Source organism: Miniopterus natalensis, chromosome 2 (assembly GCF_054644295.1).
Source record: "Miniopterus natalensis isolate mMinNat1 chromosome 2, mMinNat1.hap1, whole genome shotgun sequence".
Lineage (NCBI taxonomy): Eukaryota > Metazoa > Chordata > Mammalia > Chiroptera > Miniopteridae > Miniopterus > Miniopterus natalensis.
This window is the reverse complement of record NC_142082.1, coordinates 166,368,397-166,387,851: the sequence shown is the minus strand read 5'-3', so window position 1 is coordinate 166,387,851 and position 19,455 is coordinate 166,368,397. Positions and strand designations below refer to the sequence as shown.

Here is a 19,455-nt window from a genome sequence, read left to right as displayed (position 1 = left end):
GAACGGCAGCTTCATTTTTAATTTTTTGAGGAACCTCCATACTGTTTTCCATAGTGGCTGCCCCAGTCTGCATTCCCACCAGCAGTGCACTAGGGCTCCCCTTTCTCCACACCCTCGCCAGCACATGTTTGTTGATTTGTTGATGGAGCCATTCTGGCAGGTGTGAAGTGACACCTCATTGTGGTTTTAATTTGCATCTCTCTGATGATTAGGGACATTGAGCATTTTCTCATGTGTCTCTGGGCCATCCGTATGTCCTCTTTGGAGAAGTGTCTATTCAGGTCCTTTGCCCATTTCTTAATTGGGTTGTTTGTCTTCCTCTTGCTGAGTAATGTGAATTCTTTGTACGCTTTGGAAATTAGCCCCTTATCAGATGCATCCTTGGCAAATATGTTTTCCCAGACCCTGGGGTTCCTTTGTGTTTTGAGGCTGTTTTCTTTTGCTGTGCAGAAGCTTTTTAGTTTGATGTAGTCCCGTATGTTTATTTTTTCCTTTGTTTCTCTTGCCCTAGGAGATGGATCAGTGAAAAGTCCACTACGTGGGATGTCTGTGACTTTACTGCCTATGTTTTCTTCCAGGATTTTTATGGTTTCGTGACTTACATTTAAGTCTTTTATCCATTTTGAGTTTATTTTTGTGACAAATAGGTTTTATAGCTTGAATATTGGCTATCCTCAAAGCTTCTGCTATGAAATCTGTCCATTTCACCACCATCAAGTATGCAATAGGCATATCCTCTATTGCTTCAGCCTCTCCTTTATTCTGGGAAACTCATTTCATCACTAAAAACTTTTCAGATTACTTTTTCTGTTTTGTTTCATCAACTGACACAATATAAAGACTCATCCTTGGGTAAAATAATAGGTTATACAATGTGTCTTTTTTTATGTTTTGTTATGGCTCCTTTAAAGTTTATAAAGTTCAATTTTGTTCCAGGCCCAAATCCATGCTTTTGTGGGAATCCAACATTCTTCATACTTGCTTGTATGGAGTTTACAAGTGGGAAAAACTAACCTATGGCTATAAAAGTCAGAATATATTCATTACCCTGGGTGTCAAGATGAGTATTGACCAAGAGTGGGCATGTGAGAGCCTCTCAGGGATTCTGAAAATGTTTTCTAAGGTTTAATCGTAAATAAAAATTTATCAAGCTGGGTCTTCAATATTTGTGCACTTTGTGGTATATTAGCTATGTCTTAATAAAATAGAAGTCCATAATCAGTATTTTCATAAATAACTAGTTATTTATATAATAGAGACCACATATACATTTTCAACATAAACACGATGAACTACCTAGAAATGTGTATATTCTATATGAAAAAAGAACTTTAAAATAGCACTGAAACACACACAAGAAGACTTGAAAACATGAAAATTAAAAATAAATCACAAAACACAGCCTGTTCTTGGACAGGGAGGTCAACCTTAAAAAGCTGACAATTCTCCCTATGTTAATGTACACATTTGATGAAATTCCAGTAAAAATATCCAACTTTTTTTAAAATAGAGACGCTGATTCTAAAGTTCAGGTAGAAAATGAAATAAGGACATAACTGAAAAAACTCAGAAGAATATATGCAGTCAGTGGGAATTGGTCCTATGAGACAGTAAAATACGTGATAAAGGCTCGATCATTGCAAGTGTGGTCCTGGCACATGAATACACAGAAAGGGCAAAGAAACAGACTGGAAATTCCAGAAATGCCCACTAAAACATGTGCAAATATAGCATATGCTATAGGGGGTGATAAAGGTGTCCTTTTAAATTAGTGTGCCAAAGACTAACTACTTAATAAAAGCTTCTGGGGCAACTGGGTAGATTTATATCTAAACTTCACCTCTGTGTGGGACTGTATTATTTTGCTTAATTATTTACTGTTGTTCTTGTGAGAGAACTATACATTTCTTTGCATTGCTACGTGTGATTCCTTGTGGGAAGAATCACCCTGCCCACACCCTACCACTGAAGTCAGGTTTGGTCATGCGACTTGCTTAGCAAACAGAACTGTGAATGGACGTGCTACACACCTCATCTGAGCAGAAGCTTTAAGAGCCATTGCTTGATTCAGCTATTCTCTTTTCTCCCCTTCCATGAGAATAGTTTATCCCCAATGGTACTTTGAGGTAGGGTCTGTTATTATCCCCATTTCTCTGTGAGAAGTGGAAGCAGAAAGTCGAAGTAACTGCTCTAGTCACTCAGCCGGCGAGGCAGTGATGGAGTCAGGGTTAGAATCTAGACAGCCTGGCTCCGGGGCCTAGACATTAACCTCTGCACAGTGCTGCCTGTCTCTAACACATTCTTAAACTTTAATCACTTGAGTCTCTTGTGAAGTCCATTTTTGTTATCTTGGCTTAGGAACAAACAAACATTTCTTGTTACCTCTCAAGAAATATTTATGCTTTCCTAGTTACTCATCAGTACTTTTCTCCGCAGCTTCCTAGACCATTGAGTGATTTTTCTCTCTAAGGTTTCTCAGAACATAAATTATTTGCAGTTATTGTATAGTTGACTTTGTATGTTAAAGTCACAGTTGGAATACAAGCAGATATTACAAATCTGTACTCTTCACATTATTTAAAACAATATAACCCATTATTTAAACATGTTTGATGAATAAACGATGGAACAAATAATAGCTTGCTTAGAAATATGTATTTATTCAACAAGCCTTTTTGATGTTATTTTACAGAGACATACAACTCGATTCCTTCCAAAGAGAAGTACAGGACAGGGAATCCAGCAAAACATGTAGCCTAAAGACGGTCCTCAAACGTTTACTTGTTCTGCATCTGTGGAAGAAGAGAAACATAAGAGGGTTGTGGGGTTTCTTTAGTGATACTCCCTCAGTTAAGTCGGGCAGTGAGTGTGAGCTAAAGCAGGGGTCAGTAAACTTTTTCTGTAAAAGGCCAGATGCTAAATATTTTGGGCTTTGCAGGCCATATGGTTTATGTCATAACTACTCAACTCATGATAGAAGCCACAGAAAATAGTGATATCATGAGTGTGGCTCGGTTCCAAGAAAACTTCATTTATAAAAATGTGTTGGGTTAGATTAGGCAGGAAAATCATAACAGTCAGCCCTTGGGATGAAGGAAATCAATTAGCTGTGATAGTAAATGTTGTCTATTACTGATGGCTACCCTACAAACAAGCAAAAATAAACAAAACTTACTGACTTATCTAAAATTGGAGTTAATATCTTAAACTGGAGAGTCCACCTACAGAGTAAGTACTCTTCTCCAGTTTTCTTTGTGTGAGAATGTGCTACATGAATTGTCTCAGATCTAGGAAAAGACTTGTAAAGAATTTTTAATTGAGAAGAATGTTTAGGGAGCAAAGTTAATGGGGTACAATGTTGACCACGGCATGTGACTTCTTACTTATGCTGCAGGGGGCAGTGTACTCAGCAACAGCAGACTCATCTAAAAGAAACATTAGGGAGAGACAAAAAATATCTATGAACCAGAGGCCATATTAAGTAGAGGTCTATTTACTTTACTTTTGGTAAAAAGTACATCATATCAGGATTGTTAAAACTCCATTTAAATAGACCAGAGTTGAACAGAACAGTTAACGTATCTATACTTTTTCTCCCTCTGGAGTGGAGGAGGGGGAGTGAAGCCTGTTCAGATAGCAGCTATTCAAATTTAAAATTCTTAGGAAGATGACCATTGTTGCATTAGCTTGTAGCTCTCTCTTGCATGAACTCTCTGCTTCTACTCACTTTGTCCAGCTTGCTTTCTGAATCCCTTTTCTCAGGTTTCTGCTCTAGCCTAAAACATGTCCTACTTCTACTTACTTTAGAAGACAATACTCATCCATTAGGATCCAGCTCAGATCTTTCTTCCTCTGTTTGTCCTTATTTTCTTTTCTGTTTGTCCATCTTCAGCACTAGCTTTCTGTGCTGTTTTCACTTCCTCAACTTCTTATCCCTTATTTCCCTAACACTCATTTATCATTAACTGTCTTTTCTTGTTATGTTATCTTTCCATGTGTATTATGTTCTCTATGTCTCTAACTATTTGAGAGCAATCATCAGATATTATCTTTTTTTGTAAATTCTTAAGTTTCTGACTCAATAAGTATTAATTGACAAATTTGTTTGTAGGTGGTTTCTACAGCATATGTCTTGGAGGAAAGGAACAAATAGATACAATATTGATTGAATGGTCTAAAGCCAGGGTCTATTGTAATAGAATCTATTTCTTGGTTCTGGGTTGAGACTATTTAATTGTCTCAGTTTTCTCTCACTTACGTGTCTCATAGTAATCATAGACTTTAACAATTGCTGGCTTTAGGTCTCTTACTGGGATGTCTTGCAGGACCGTAAAGGAAAAGCTTAGTGTCTGATCTGTCACCTAAAAGGAAAAGTGGGAGTAATAAAGAGGTTAGAAAGCCTCTTCTCTCTTTCTTAAGTAAAATATATTCTTTATTGTTCTCTGACTCTTCTTCACCAGAGTCTTTTAGGTAAGCAAATATTTGCGGATGTCAAGATGGGTTAAGAAGGCAACCTTGGGAACTCTTTATAGTGAACAAAATCCCCCAGATATTCTCCTAAACAACTGAGACAACCCATATGCTCTTGTAGTCCTCAGTAAGAAATTAACTCTCTGAGTCTATGTGAATGTTTTCCAAGATGCAGAGACTTGGCTTTGTACCATCTGTAATTATAATACCAAACTATTTTTTGTGTGTGGCTAGATAAAACATTCCCTTTGCTTTGCAGTTGACTTTGAAGATATTCATGAGATCTACATTTTATTTTATTTTAATTTAGTTTAATTTAATTTAATTTAATTTAATTTAATTTAATCTTATCTAGTGATATATTAGAATGTTAACACTATTATTAATCAGCCACAGTTGTATATTTATTCTTTTTGTTGGGTCTTTAACATAACACACGTGATAAACATTTATTCTGTTGATTTTCTACTGGAAATCATAGAAATACTCATCCCAATTGTAACATAATTAAAAAGAAAACAAAACATTTTATGGATTTAAAAGGACATTTACCTTTTATTCTCTTTAGGATAGAATAACTTTCTGGAAGGGTGCTACTAATTGTTGCTTTCTTCATATTACTTATCTTCTAGTTAAGAGACCCACTTAGAAAGACCACCAATGTGTATAGTCTCAGCCAAGTGCCAGATCTCTCACCTGTTCCACATATATGATGACATGGTTGTTGTTCACTTCTGTCCTGCTCACATGGATCGACTTTTCAAGCTGCAGAAAATTAGAGAACTCAGAAAGTTAGAGAACAGATATGAGAACACTGAGACCTAGAGCAGATTGTAGTAAGGAACAAATGTGTATTCTTTAAATACTGTGAGGGCTAGGATGCCTATGACTCATCTTCATGATTAGTCAACATGCATTAGCCATACAAAAAGATGGGTGAGGGGAAAGAATCATGTTTGAAAACAGGCTTCAGCATTGTCCTGTCTTGACTGTGAAGAAAAATCACTTGACTTTCTAAAGAGAGGAGGAAGCCAGGTAATTTCAGGTCAGGATTTTCACTATGCTTCAATATCCAAGTAACATATTATACCCTCTGGCACCTTTGATGATTCCAGCTCACATTGCTTTTATCATTGCCAATTTTTTGGTGTGCATATCAGTCAGTTTGGTGCTTAATCATAGTCTGTCTTTCTTGCTTGTCATTTTATTGTTTCTTGCCCATGTGCTTTAACTTCCTAAGTAGACCATGAATGGCCTAAGGATAGGGTCTTTCCTTGTATTTCTCCTGTATCACACAGGTCCCTTAGAACCAAATAAATAGTTACTGAATTTAATCTCTTGGATTTGAGAAAAAATATTTTTGAGGCAGGATAATATTGATAAGGCTTTGATATTGGTATGGTCTCAGTTTGAAGATACAGAACATCCTTTTGTATGAGATCTACTAGGCTTAAAATACACCTACCATTTTTACTGTTGGTTTGAAGGGAATAAAACCAGATAACATTTTTACATCAACAATCACCATGTTGGAGACAGGTCGGCTCCCTCTGTAACTGTAGTGTCAGAGAAAAAAGGAGTTAGGGTTTATTATGTCAAAGAAAACCAGATTTCTTCCTTCAAGACCCACCATAAACCTGTCCATCTTCATAAAGTTTTCCCTAAGATTATTACCCTACAGGAATCTGTGTTTCCTGGACATGTATGACATTGATATTTAGAACCCTGAATGTACATCAGATCTACAGCTTACTAAAATCATAGATGTTCAAGCCCCAGACCCAAACTGTCAAAACAGAATCTTTGGGAGTGGAGCTTGGTAATCTGCTTTTTAACACATCTATAGTTTTTGGACTCTCCATCCATACTACTCATTTGATATTTAGTATGTTTTACTTTTATATTTTTTAGTCAACTTGAATGTAGCGTGTCTCCCAAGAGCAGCTCCAAAATGTGAGGTCAGATAGATTCTTATGCTTTATACTTTGATTAAATTGATGTTTAATAATTTAGTTGGTTGTCTGAAATATCATTTGTTTTATAATGTTAATATCTTTAGTATTAGATACAAAACAATATCATTTGGGCTATGTTTTCTTAGGAATCTTGTAAAGTTTTTGATGGTTTGTGTAAGGGCACCCTCTATATTTTATATGTAATTTATACTTTGTATTTAATATTAGCATTTATTATTTATTTACTTGATTAGAAAAGATAAGGTAGAAATAATTATTCAAAAAATGTAAGGAAGATTAACTTAAAGTAAAACATATGAGGAAAATTATTTTTAGCAATGAGTTAATAAAAATTAGTGTAAAAGATAAGCTGGAATTGATTAGTACATTTTAAAAATTCACATGTTTTAGTTAGACATATCTAAGACTAGACTTAGCTTTCAAATACTTTTAAAGCATTATGGAAACTTTAACACAAAAAATTTACGAGAGAAAAGGATAATTTCATAATGATTAAAGACTAACTTCATTAGTGTATATATTAATTTTAAATTACATTTATCTAATGGCAGAGCTTCCAAATATATTATTAATTACTGATGGTTCCAGGTAGCTTTTAGACTTGAGATTAGATGATTCAGTCAGAAGGTCTTACCTGACATTCAGTGAGATCTGGAAGCTGGTATGGGCTTTGGGTCCATCACAAGTTTGAGGTAGAGTTTGTACATTCAGAGAAAATGGGGAATCCTTCTCCTCTGGAAGGACGTTATACTTCATGGATGTCTGTGGAACACCAAGGACACCATCAGTTTCTCTCTTTTCCTTGGATGCCTCACCTTTTCATCAGTTAACTTTTCCTGATTTGCCCTTTACTTGCCCAGGAAGCAGAGAACAGAGCTTCCTTTTCAGTAGGCAAGATTAAAGTTGACTTTTTTTCAGTATAACTCCAGAGTCTTACCTGAAGATACACACATCTTTCTCCAGTCACTGTTATGACATATTCCCCAGGCAGCTCTGGCAATGAGACCTGCTGTAGTAACAGGAGGTTGTTGCTGTCCACTTGGAATTTTGTGGAAAAGGTCTGTGAATCACGAATGGTCACCTGTACAGTTTTCTGAGTCTTGGGGAAAGTGGCTGCTCCATATCTAGACAGGGCATGGAGGGCCACCACTGTGTCCTGGAAGAGATGAGTGGAGAACCCACACCCAAAAAGTTAGTTTTTGGTGGCTGGGATTTTCCTCAAAGGTCTGTGTTAGCTACTGCAAGGGGGCGCCGGCTTTCCCCCCACTTAAAGTATACACATGCTAATGGCTTTCCCGTTTTCTCTGCCTTTAAGGCATAATCAAAGTCATGCTACAGTTTCTCCATGTGAAATAAAAGATTATTAATGTATATTAGACTCAATTTAATTTCACTTAAGGGACTAGTTCCAAGCCCAGAATTTGTGCCTTGCTCTTTCTCATCAATACCCCTCTTTTCTATATCTTTCAAAGAATAAGTTTAAAATTAAAGAGTTAAGATGAAAAAAGTGACTGTCATTTACTACATGGTCATTTAGATGAAAGAATGAAAGAAATTTGCTATAAATAGAGTGTGGTATAAGACAAGTTGCACTTTCCTGTTTCTTTTCCCCTTTATATAATTTTTTATTTGCCCCATCGAATGTCCTTGAAAAACAGAAGTTTCATTATGTACTTCCTAAATATTGAAAGAAGATGTGTAAAAGGGAAAATTCAGATTCTCTGGATATTTAAGAGCTTCATCTTAAAAACAATCAATTTAAAGGGAGAGTAAGAAGGCAGGTCTCAGGACAGTTAGAAAGGATTGGAGAGTCTGAGTTCCCTGGAGTGGTTAAATAGAACTCCTCAATCATTCTATGAAGATCAAAAGGAGCTCTATGTGGTCACTTTCCTTTTAATCACACAATGATCTGGTTCATCTTAGAGAATTTCTTGTAGGCTTCTAAAGATGTAGTCTGTAATCTAGAACACTGATTCTCAACCAGGGTTGATTTTGCCTTGTCTCAACTGGGAGTAGGGTGCTACTATCATCTAGTGCAGAGAGACCAGGAGGCTGCTAAACATCTTTCAATGGCCAAGACAGCCCCACACAACAATAATTATCTGGAAAAAAATGTCAACAGTATTGATATTCAGAAACCCTAGTCTAGAGTGTAGCTGTTGACCAATGTGTGCTAATGATACAATACAGCTTTAGAGAGGAATGATGTTTATGGTTAAGTAGCCAAATTGATAGTATAACATAGGGCTTAGTGAAAATTGTTTTGGGGGAATGTCTTAGGTCTTTTTCCTTTATTTTCCTACTGCTCTCAAATATCTTTAAGTAATTCTCCCAATATTTAATGATTCATCTTCTCTTTCCTTTGTAACTGTTCTGTTTTCAAACCGGCCAACTGTTAAGTGAACCTGGAAGAGAAGACTATTTGGGAACCACAAACCTGGGTGGAGGAAAAGCCCCCATAGGAATTCTGTTGCTTTGTGATCCACTTCACAATGTGCGATGCAGAAGTCAGGTCCTTTGCACTTGGGTCAGTGAGGTAAGCAAGGAGCACATAGGATGTCATTTCCACCTCTGCAGAGGGAGCCTGGCGTTGGTAAAAATACCCTTCTGGTGCCCTAGGTTTTTGAGGTCGCTCCCAGTGGATTGTGTCGTCTTAAGGGTGAGAAAAAGAGAGAATTATAACTCTTGGTAGAGAGATAATAAATGAATATACATTCATATCATATAGAGTTGAAAATAATATAGAGATGAAGTAAGATCCTCTCTGTCATAAACCCTCAAAACTCACTAACACATTTCCATGTTGAACTCAATAGAGTCCTCTGGGCCTAAGGTCAAGAATGTTGTTGGAGGAAGAAGCATAGTGTACACTTATCAATCTCTCAAAAAAATTTTTTTAAATTGGATTGGTGGAAGAGAAAAGTGACATGGAGAGTTCTCTTGCTGTTTGTTGTTTTCCTAGGAATTGGAGTATAAATTGAATATAAAGTCTACCTATTACACTTCTCCAAAGAGGACATACAGATGACCAATAGACATAAGAAAAGATGTTTGATATCACTAAGCATCACCAGAGAAATGCAAATTAAAACCACCATGAGATATCAGCTCACACCTGTCAGAATGGCTGTAATTAATAAATCAACCAAGAGATGTTGGCAAGGATGTGGAGGAAAGGGAACACTTGTGCATTTTTGGTGGGAGAGAAGATTGGTGCAGTTACTATGGAAAACAGCATGGAAGTTATACATCCAAAGAAACCCAAAACACTAATTCAAAAGAATATATGCATTTTTACATTCATTACAGCATTATTTACAGTAGCCAAGATATGGAAGCAATCTAAGTGCTCATCAATATACAAGTGGATAAAAGAAGCTGTGATATATATAATGGAATATTACTGGGCCACAAAAAGGAACGAAATTTTACCACTCACAACAGCTTGGATGGACCTAGAGGATATTGTGCTAAGTGAAATAAGCCAGTCAGAGAAAGACAAATTGTGTATGATCTCACTTACACGTGGAATCTAAAGAATAAAACAAACGAACAAACAAAATTGAAACTGACTCATAGATACAGAGAACTGACTGATGTTTGCCAGAGGACAGGGGGGTTGGGGGGCCTGGTGAAAAGGTGAAGGGATTAGGGATTAAGAAGTACAGATAGTTAGTCACAAAATAGTACTGAAGAAGTAAAGTATAGTGTAGTCAATATTGTAATAACTATGTACAGTACCAGATTGGTGTTTGAAATATCAAGGCAACCACTTTGTAAAGTATATGATTCTCTAACTACTATGCTGTATGCCTAAAACTAATATAAAATAATATTGAATATAAACTAATTGAAAAAAAATAAAACCTACCTATTGAGCTCAGAGGACTTTTATAATAATCTGTCTGGCAAAAAAAGATTAAAAAACACTTTGAAAATGTTATTGCACTTTCTTTAGTATGGCTTTTTGTTGTACTGTTTTTCATCCAAGTATGCAGGCACTTATCATGTAAAAATATACATATATTTGCTTAATATATTTTTCTCAGCAGGTAGGAATAAAATTCCGTAATTATGTCTGTATGGTATAACATATGCAATCCTAGAGAAGATATTTTCATAAAAGATGTTCTGATCTTACAACATACGACTTGGCTAAAAATTCCTGACAAGGCTTATTGCTTTCAGCAGGAATATATTCCTCCTCTTCTTATAGAGTCTATGTAAGTGGAGAGGGAATTTTTTCCTTTCTTTCTTTTTTACCATTTGCTCTCACCTTCTTTTATAGCTTCTTTATCCAGGGAGTTTAGTATTTCTCTCCTCCTATATTGGTTTCTCGCTAGGGCAAAAGCATAGGCCAACAATGCCTTGGTGTAGGTATGGCTCCCATGGGTTCCTTTCTTTGCTGTGTTCCAGGCAGACTCCAGGCAGAGTAGGGCCCTTTGAACAACAGGGCTCTGTGAAGACAAAGAGGTAATGGTACCAAACTAGGGTAAGTAGTGGATGGAGCAAGTCCTGAGCTGGATATCGCTTGACAGATGTCACTCATGGTTTTCAGCCAGCCAGCTAAATAGCTAATATCCACTATATTTAAGCTGAGAAACATCTTAAATCTCTTAACTTTATAGTTAGGTCTCAAAAAGTAAGACCAGAGAACCTGTGTTTTTAGGATTAGTTTGGTACATTGTCCAAGGGTATTACTGGGCAAATATAAATTCCCTTCAATGGAATTGACCAAAGAGCTCATCTAGTTGAGAAATGCCTCATCATTGAACAAAAGGAAAGCTGAGACTTGGTTTTCAGTAGGGCGGTATTCCAGACATCAGGCCTGTAGTTTTCACAGTAGGTAATGGGACTGAGGTGGGTCTTACAGTAACTGGAAGAGCACTCTCCAGAAGAGCAATAGTGATGTAGACAGAGAGGGTCACGTCATCGTCTACTCCTCCCTGTAAAAGAGGGGGAGGAAGAGGAGGGAGGAATGAGGAAATTTTGATTAATTATACTTGATTAATTGTACTTCTAAATTTTAGTATATTCTCTCTGTGTTTTTTTCTAATGCAAATTGTCTTCAGTATCTTCTCTATCAAGCAAAGTAACACCTTCATGCAAAGCACCATTTCTTTCTTCTTTATACTTTTCAGGTTTGATAGTCCTTCCTAGATGCCCTCTCACAGTATCTAGGACTTCATGTTTGCAATTTCTCTGTGCCTTCTTTCTCCTCTCACTCTTGGAACAATGTTAATATTGTTGTATCATGAGGCTCAGGATAAGTACTCACAGCACTTCACCTTAATGGCATTGTTGAACAGTGACCCAGAGTTCCTGAAACAGCCATTTTGCTTCTGCTTCATGAAGAGCCAGGCGAGGGTTTGGGTAATGTGCACTTCATCAATGAAGATGTAGGCTTTAGCTTGGGCAAAAGTCTGTAGTACAAAGGCTGTGAGCCTAAAGGGTGAAGAAGAGTGGAGTGCTAAGACCATTTGTTCCCATATAGCACCTTAATGCTCTGTTTTGCACACATAGACTCCCTCTCTCCCCAATTTACCCTCTTGAGAAACAAAGAGCTATTACCAAGAGTTTGGAAACTTTTTCTGTTAACCCAGCAACTTCTCTCTCTCTTGTTTTGCAGTGGCATGTTGTTAAATGCATTACCAAGGATTCTTGCTTCTGAAAGCATTTCTGCATCACATTAGAGATTTAGGTTTCTCCTAGGTTTCTTAAGATATTTGCTGTGGCATTCTGGACTTTCTGTATTTATTTCTTCCCACTGATTTCTTACTTAGTCTTCTGAAGCTAATATTCTATTGGACTGCCTTCTTTTAATGTTTTGTTTCAGTGTATATATTTTTTCTATATCACCCTGCCTTGCCACTACTTTTTGGGTCATTGATTTCCTCTTGTTTTCTTCTATGGTTAGATTTAATCAAGATAGATAGATGATAGATAGATGATAGATGATAGATAGATGATAGATAGGTAGATGATAGTAGATAGATAGATAGATGATAGATAGATAGATAGATAGATAGATAGATAGATAGATAGATAGATAGATGATAGATAGATGATAGATAGGTAGATGATAGATAGATGATAGATAAGTAGATGATAGATAGATAGATAGATAGATAGATAGATAGATAGATAGATAGATGATAGATAGATGATAGATAGGTAGATGATAGATAGATGATAGATAGGTAGATGATAGATAGATGATAGATAGATAGATAGATAGATAGATAGATAGATAGATAGATGATAGATAGATAGATAGATGATGATAGATAGATAGATAGATGATAGGTAGATGATAGATGGATAGATGGATACATGGCTGAATAGATGAATGGATGGATAGATGGTCAGATGAACAGATGAATAGTTAGATGAATGGATGGATAGGTGGATGGATGAATGGGCAGATAGAAAAATAGATGGATAGATGGGCAGCTAGAGATAGAAGGTCATCTAGTAGAAGGTGGTGAAGTATGCACTGTGAGTAATGGCTGCCATTTTTCTAGCCTGTTTCTAGCATCTCTCAGCACTGACCAACAACTTATGAGGGCAAATCAGAAACTTATAATGGTTCTTTAGCAACATCAGAAAGGAGAGGCTTGGTGAGTTGGGTATAAAAAAAATGAACTTCAAAGTGTTCTCAGTTTTGCCACTTATTAGTTGTTTATACCAGAGACATTTATTTATCTACAATGAATATCATTTCCTCTGTAAAATGAAACTAATAGCTCTCACCTCACAGGATTATTGTAAGAATTAAATAGGTGAATATACAGAGTGGGGCAAAAGGAGGTTTACAGTAGTGAGTGTGCAAAAGTCCAAGTTTATTCTTGTATTATTATTATTTATTAATTACTGTGTTATTTTTCATACAAACAACTGTAAACCTACTTTTTGTCCCACCCTGTATGTATATGCTTTGAACTCACAGTTTAGACTCAAAATGATTTTCTTTTCTTACCAAGTGTTGCTCTGGCTCCTGCCAGATTGCTCCCCAAAGGTACTATAGGAACCATCTTGATGTTTGTAGTTCAGCTGTCTCTGGTAGCCTGGAATAAAAGGTTAAGGAAATTCAAGAAGTATTATAGAAAGGCAGGATATCTGTAGATGCAGGCTGATGGTATCCAGACTTCACTGGTGTTTGATGTCCTCATGTACAGGATCTGTCATAGTTTTGTGGCTATCAAGGATATGTCAAAAACACAACATTGTATTTAGATGGTGGGAAACTTTTCATTTCTATATTCACTTTATCTCTGGTTATATAATGTAAACTTAGTGGGGAAAACTCTCATTAGAGTAACATGGTAAACTTTTCTTGGTCTCACTTACCATTGATGAGGTGGCCAATGGCCTTAGACTTGATCTCTGAAGTCAACTGTTGGGTTTCATTCAGATAGTTCAAGACATAGATGTTAGGAGCAAAAAGGACCATGTTTTGCTCTCCACAGCCATAGGGCATCTGGAGGAGATTTTGTATATTTTGCATAGTGGAACCTAGTATGTCACCTGGGGAATGTGAGATTAAATGTCAGAGTAATTTAAATTCATATGTAGCCACCATTATTAAAGACAAATGATTTTCATATTGAAAGTTATATACCCTATCATTTAGACAAGGAAAAATTTATATTTAGAAAGAGCGAGCCTTCCAAGATTCTATATAAATTGACACTATCAATAAGTTGATATTTAGAACCCAAATATGTAGATAAAATGTACGGTGGCAGCTCTTTTGTCTCAAGTTTCCTAGATGCAAGATGACTCACCCAAAACTGAGAAAGAGGCTCTGGCAGATTCTTTGACCACATTTGGTGGAAGCTTCAGGGATAACTGCTCAGATATTTTAGTACCTTTGAAAACAGAGAGTCCATATGAAAGGATGGCATCTGTTATAGCAGTATCATGAGTGGTTAGGAGTGGGGTTTTAGAGCCACACTGCCCCGATATGATACTGGCCCTGCCACTTACTAGCTATGGAACTTGGACAAATAATTTAACTTTGACTTAGTGTAATTTGGTCATGTGATGATTCAGTGAAAGAATACATCTAAAACATATGAATTAGAACAGCCTCTGCAACATCTTAAATCTCAATGCATGTGAGCAGTTATTATTATTGTTATTATTACATTTAGCAGTAGACGTATATCTCCTTGGGGAACCCTGCATCCAGGGAATAAGAATTTTGACTTATGATGAGATGACCTCTAATGGTCCAGCTTTTCTTGGCACTGTGTGACTTCCTGGGTCCTTTTCCTCTCTCGTTTTACCATGTTTGGTGCTGCTGTGCACAGCACTTCTCTAAAAGAAGGCTAGGAGCTGATGGGGATCTATAGTTATCTGCATCAATTGTATAATTCTCTGATTTTACTGGTCTCTGATTTTATTTCTTAAATTGGTCCTTCTTAAATGACAAGAACAATGTTATATATACGATAAGCATAGAACTAATACTAATGTGCCAGTGTAATTTAAAAGCTACAACTGTTTCTTAATGGTATGGTAAAATTCCAAGGCAAAGTGAAGGGTTTTTTTTGTGTGTGTTTTTCCCCCATAAAAAACACTTTTTTAGTAAGATGAGTAGAAAGTGCCATATGTTTTATTATCAACTATTTCAGAGAATCTTAACTGTGATTCAAACTTGTCGTGACTCTGCTGTCTTTCTACCTAGTCCTGTGACACTCTAAGTTTCTATATCCTGCCTTGTTAATGAACAGCCACTGGCTATGGAGAGAAAGGCTAAAAATGAACCAAGCAAACCCCAGTGTTAGTCTGGGCTGTACCTGCAAGCCACGTTAACCAGCTCTCTTGGGCTCCAGGTTCTTATTTGTAAAACACGTACAAGGAAATACTTAGTGTTACGCCAAACTGAATGGAACGTTCTGCAAATTATGGGAGCTAATATGTAGGAACATGCATTCTAACTTGAAATATAACCTCTGTGAGGCGTTGTTCTCACAATGATTATGAAGAACAACTCCTACCTGAAGCGCAGGCCATAGAGTTGAAAGTCTTTTCTTGCTCAACACCTTCAGGCTTGGGGGGAAAGGAAAAAAAAACAGAGGAGAGGGTTAAACATCCAGGTGACCGAGGGACAACCACAGAGTCATTGCTTTGAAGGGTGGTGTTTACACTAAGTGACGCCTAACATCTTACTTATTATCAAATTAGTATAAATGTATAAAACATTGAACAAGGGATATTGGCCAAGGAGAAAATGAGAGCTAATAAGGGCAGAGAGTCAAATGTAATAGAGGAGAGAAATATATGGATCTTATAGGAGAGATAGAGATCAGAAAAGGAAAAGGCTCCTAATAATGTTTAAAAAAAATCTATGTGCAATAAGCCAACAAGCTTATGGAGCAAGGTTTCTTATAACATATACTTTTAGGATAGAGATATACTATCCTAGGATAGGATATACTTTTACCATTAGTCTCATCAGATGAATTCTCTGAGTATGATATTAATTATCCTTTGTTATCTCAAGAATGTCCATACTGTTTTTTATTGTTACCACCGTTAGGGGCTCAGAAAAATATGTTAAAGTGGTACAGACTGACTTACTTCCACCAACAGGGTTTTGATGACAGTGTCTTTCCTCCCAATCTCAGGGACCTCAGCAGCCTCATTTCCACACAGCTCTGGAGACTGCACTGACTGGGCGCTCACCGAGAAGTTCACATTCCCTAAAACAAAGAATGGAGAACAGATGAGTATCCATCTTGACAGTAGTCCAAGCCATCCCTAACTGCTGAAAATGGATCTACGTGCTGTAATAATAAAAAGGGGCTTCACTGTAACCTTACAATGGGCTGGAATAGGAAAGAAAGCTGAAAAGAAAAGAAAACAATAAACCCAAGGCTAATGTACACTGAGAAACCAACGCCCAAGTACAGTGATTGTGGGGCCCAGGTGTTTTGGGATTAGTGGTAGGGGGCACTGAGGATAGCTAAAGAGGTAATATGGTGTAAGCTGTGTTCAGAGATCCGGCACCCTTGTTGATTGGTGAACATTTTGGGAGAATGCCACTCACCCAGAGTTTTAGGAGTGATTGCCCAAGACAAGGTTTGCCTCTCATTTACACAGATGCAGTAGGATTCTTTTTCCGGTTTGTTTTGGGCTGCTAGGAAGTCTGTGGAGGCTTGCAGTTGCACACTGACCTGTCACCCACGGCGGAGGCATAGAGAGAAATATTATCAGAATATGCAGAGACCCTGAATGCATGGCATCGGGGCCACATGTGAGATGCTGCACTAAATTGGGATTTGGAAAAAGATGACTTTCACATATCCTTTGAGAAGCATGAAAATGGCAGTGACACAAATCGAGGCTGATTATTTATGAGGAAGAGCTGGCATTTAGATTAAGGTAGATTGGTGACATCTGCAGATATTGTCCCTGGGAGGAATACCTACAGGTTCCTAAGTGTCAGTTCTTACCTCCTATGTAGATTTTCTTCCTGACTTCCTTCCTCTCTCTCCCTACTTCCTCTAAGATATATTATTACATGCGTATTCTAGATAAGACAGCAAATTTTGAAGGGGAGGTTCCTGACCTAGAGGATATTGCACTATCAAGGAGATAATCTCTACACAAAACTATAACATAATTTATGAAGAGATAAGTGCTATCAAAGAAGTTAAAAGTACATATTAGGGGAATTTAGAGATGAAGGCTTGAAGAATGACAACAAAATTAAGAAATCTGAGTTTTGTGTCAGCTTCAAGAATTTTCCCGCTAAAAACTCTATCTTGTGTCAGGATTCTGCAAGATTCAGGAAATTAAAAAAAAAAAAAAAAAATGTGGGCTGGAAATCCATGGTTTCAGTACCTGTAGCTCATATGTCATTGTGTTATCTTTCTGATCATGCCCTGTCTTGCTTAGCACTATTTATTTGCAGTGCTAGCAAAGAATTCCCAGAATTATCCATAGTCTTGGGAACAAACCAGGAGCTGACTGAGCAAAGAAGTTCTATCCACCCTTTCAATTGACGCCATTTTTCTTACCCGGATGCACTGGGGAAGGTAGTTTAGGACAGTAGCCTTGAGTGTGAAGGCCTCTCCACGGATCACAGAGTAGGGCATTGTGAGTTCCACAAAGAAGGGCTGGAAGGCCCGGAGAGTGGCGGGAAGAGAGAGACCAAGTCCAGTGTCACCGGACAGGCAGAGGGCCCCTGCCTTCCACTCAGTGATGGTGTCAGGGACTGTTACTCCTACTTCAGCCACGCCCGACGAGCTGGAAAGGATGGCGATGTGAAGAACAGAATGTAAGCAGGTAAAATGTCTTTTCTCAAATGAGAATCAATACGTATAAAGGTACCATCAAGAACGAAATCCACTCAAGGGTTCATGTGTGAGCGCACATGTGTACAGTTGACTATGTACTGGGGACTGAGGTGAGAAAATAAAAGGGGCTAAATGGGGTCTCTTTCCCTTATCAGTCTATGTACACCTCACACATGCGTGTATTTTAAATAGAAATATTTGAATGTGATTCAGTTTGGTCCTTGAGCTACCTTCACTATTGTCCAATCCCATGAAGCATATTTAAGATTCATGATCCAACAGATAAAACCATCACTCCTACGTAGCCTGATTTATTTATGTGCTTGTTCCAATCTTGTTTATTGGAGACTCCCTGGATGGCATGAGGCAGCACAGAATTTGAATATTTTTAGTTCCCATGTCTATTTTCTGGTGGTCTCAGGAATAATTATTTTAGACTTGTTCAGCTCTGAGAGACAATTATACCAGTAAACCCATACAATAAAAGTTTTTTTTCTTACACCTCTCATGAAAGGGTAAGAAGTTAAGACAATTATGTAGAACTTTTCAGAAAGATTATCTTAGAGTTGAAAATGCTGGAGGGGCCACATTGCCTCACCCATTGCGAATGGAGGAGAGTGATGTTACTTACTCCACCACTGCCAACTCCCAGATCCAGGTCTCGGGGAAATAACTCCGCACTGTTTCAGAAATTGGCTCTGGACGCTGAATATTACTTGGAAGTATTGCATTACTTCTACTCATTGGAGGAGGATATCTACCTCCTATACCTCTTCCATCTGAAACTAATAAAATAAGAGAAAATATTAATCTAGTTAAGGAAAAAGCATCCATTTATTTCGTGGTGCATGTGTGAGATTTAGGAGAGCAAATTTTCAGTTTTCCTGCTCTGATTGTCTCCTAAGCATTATAGAACATTATAAGTGTGCATAACTTGTTGAGCACACTTTCTTTGAGCAGAGAGGAATGTTTTTTTACAGGTAGAAATTCCATGTATCCTTGAGATAGCATAATTTTATGTGAATGGAGGCTGGAAGTACAAGATCACCTGCTGATGGTTTTATGGTTTGTGGGGGAAATAGCAGGCTTTCAAGGTCAGAGAACTGTTTCCTCCACAGAATAACTGCGCAGAAAAGGTAAAACTCTCTTTAGACCACATGAGTGGTGGTCATAGCGGAAATTGTTTGAATTACCACTGGAGTGAATAGAATTTAATAATATCAATTCTGGGTACTACATTAAAGCTTATAAATTCATTGCTCTCTTGATAACAAGGTTAGAGTATTAGATTTTATTCTATTTATTTTATGGAAAGCAGAAATGAAGAATTCAACATGCCAAAGAGAGATATTTCCATTTGGAATAGCACTACGGTTGAGACAAAGAAAATATTTCCAAAAGGGAAAGGGTAGAGAATTAAAGGTCTCCATTGTGCCTTGAAATCATGCTTATAAACTGAGTTTCAGTTAGGCCCTCCTCTCAAGTATCCCCTGTGATGTCTCAGAATTACCTTGTGAAATAATATTTATAAGGAAAAACATACTTTCAGAAATTTCCCCTCAACATTTCCCTCAGCTGTTAAAAGCACCAATAGCAATTTCTTTAATAAATATCAGGGTTGTCCTTGTCTCTCATCTCCCTCGTGTCAAGTGGTAGCTATTTCTACCTCTGACTTTGATTTCTCACTGATGTTCTGTCTT

General features: G+C 37.3%; 1 protein-coding gene across 1 annotated transcript in view; it reads right to left on the bottom strand.

The window, feature by feature from the left end:
- Window positions 1-3,342: 3,342 nt before the first annotated feature.
- The window catches only part of LOC148093911 (pregnancy zone protein-like), a 45,334-nt gene continuing 29,221 nt past the window's right edge, over window positions 3,343-19,455 (bottom strand). The window contains exons 18-35 of the mRNA XM_087813792.1: window positions 18,387-18,525; window positions 17,477-17,705; window positions 16,504-16,630; window positions 16,035-16,156; window positions 15,452-15,503; window positions 14,234-14,317; window positions 13,797-13,973; window positions 13,426-13,513; window positions 11,735-11,891; window positions 11,318-11,392; window positions 10,723-10,903; window positions 8,884-9,098; window positions 7,384-7,602; window positions 7,081-7,208; window positions 5,936-6,026; window positions 5,167-5,235; window positions 4,259-4,361; window positions 3,343-3,425 (exon numbers count right to left, since the gene is read on the bottom strand). Coding sequence (XP_087669918.1) covers window positions 3,343-3,425; window positions 4,259-4,361; window positions 5,167-5,235; window positions 5,936-6,026; window positions 7,081-7,208; window positions 7,384-7,602; window positions 8,884-9,098; window positions 10,723-10,903; window positions 11,318-11,392; window positions 11,735-11,891; window positions 13,426-13,513; window positions 13,797-13,973; window positions 14,234-14,317; window positions 15,452-15,503; window positions 16,035-16,156; window positions 16,504-16,630; window positions 17,477-17,705; window positions 18,387-18,525 — 2,339 coding nt within the window. The remainder of the gene's footprint in view (window positions 3,426-4,258; window positions 4,362-5,166; window positions 5,236-5,935; window positions 6,027-7,080; window positions 7,209-7,383; window positions 7,603-8,883; window positions 9,099-10,722; window positions 10,904-11,317; window positions 11,393-11,734; window positions 11,892-13,425; window positions 13,514-13,796; window positions 13,974-14,233; window positions 14,318-15,451; window positions 15,504-16,034; window positions 16,157-16,503; window positions 16,631-17,476; window positions 17,706-18,386; window positions 18,526-19,455) is intronic.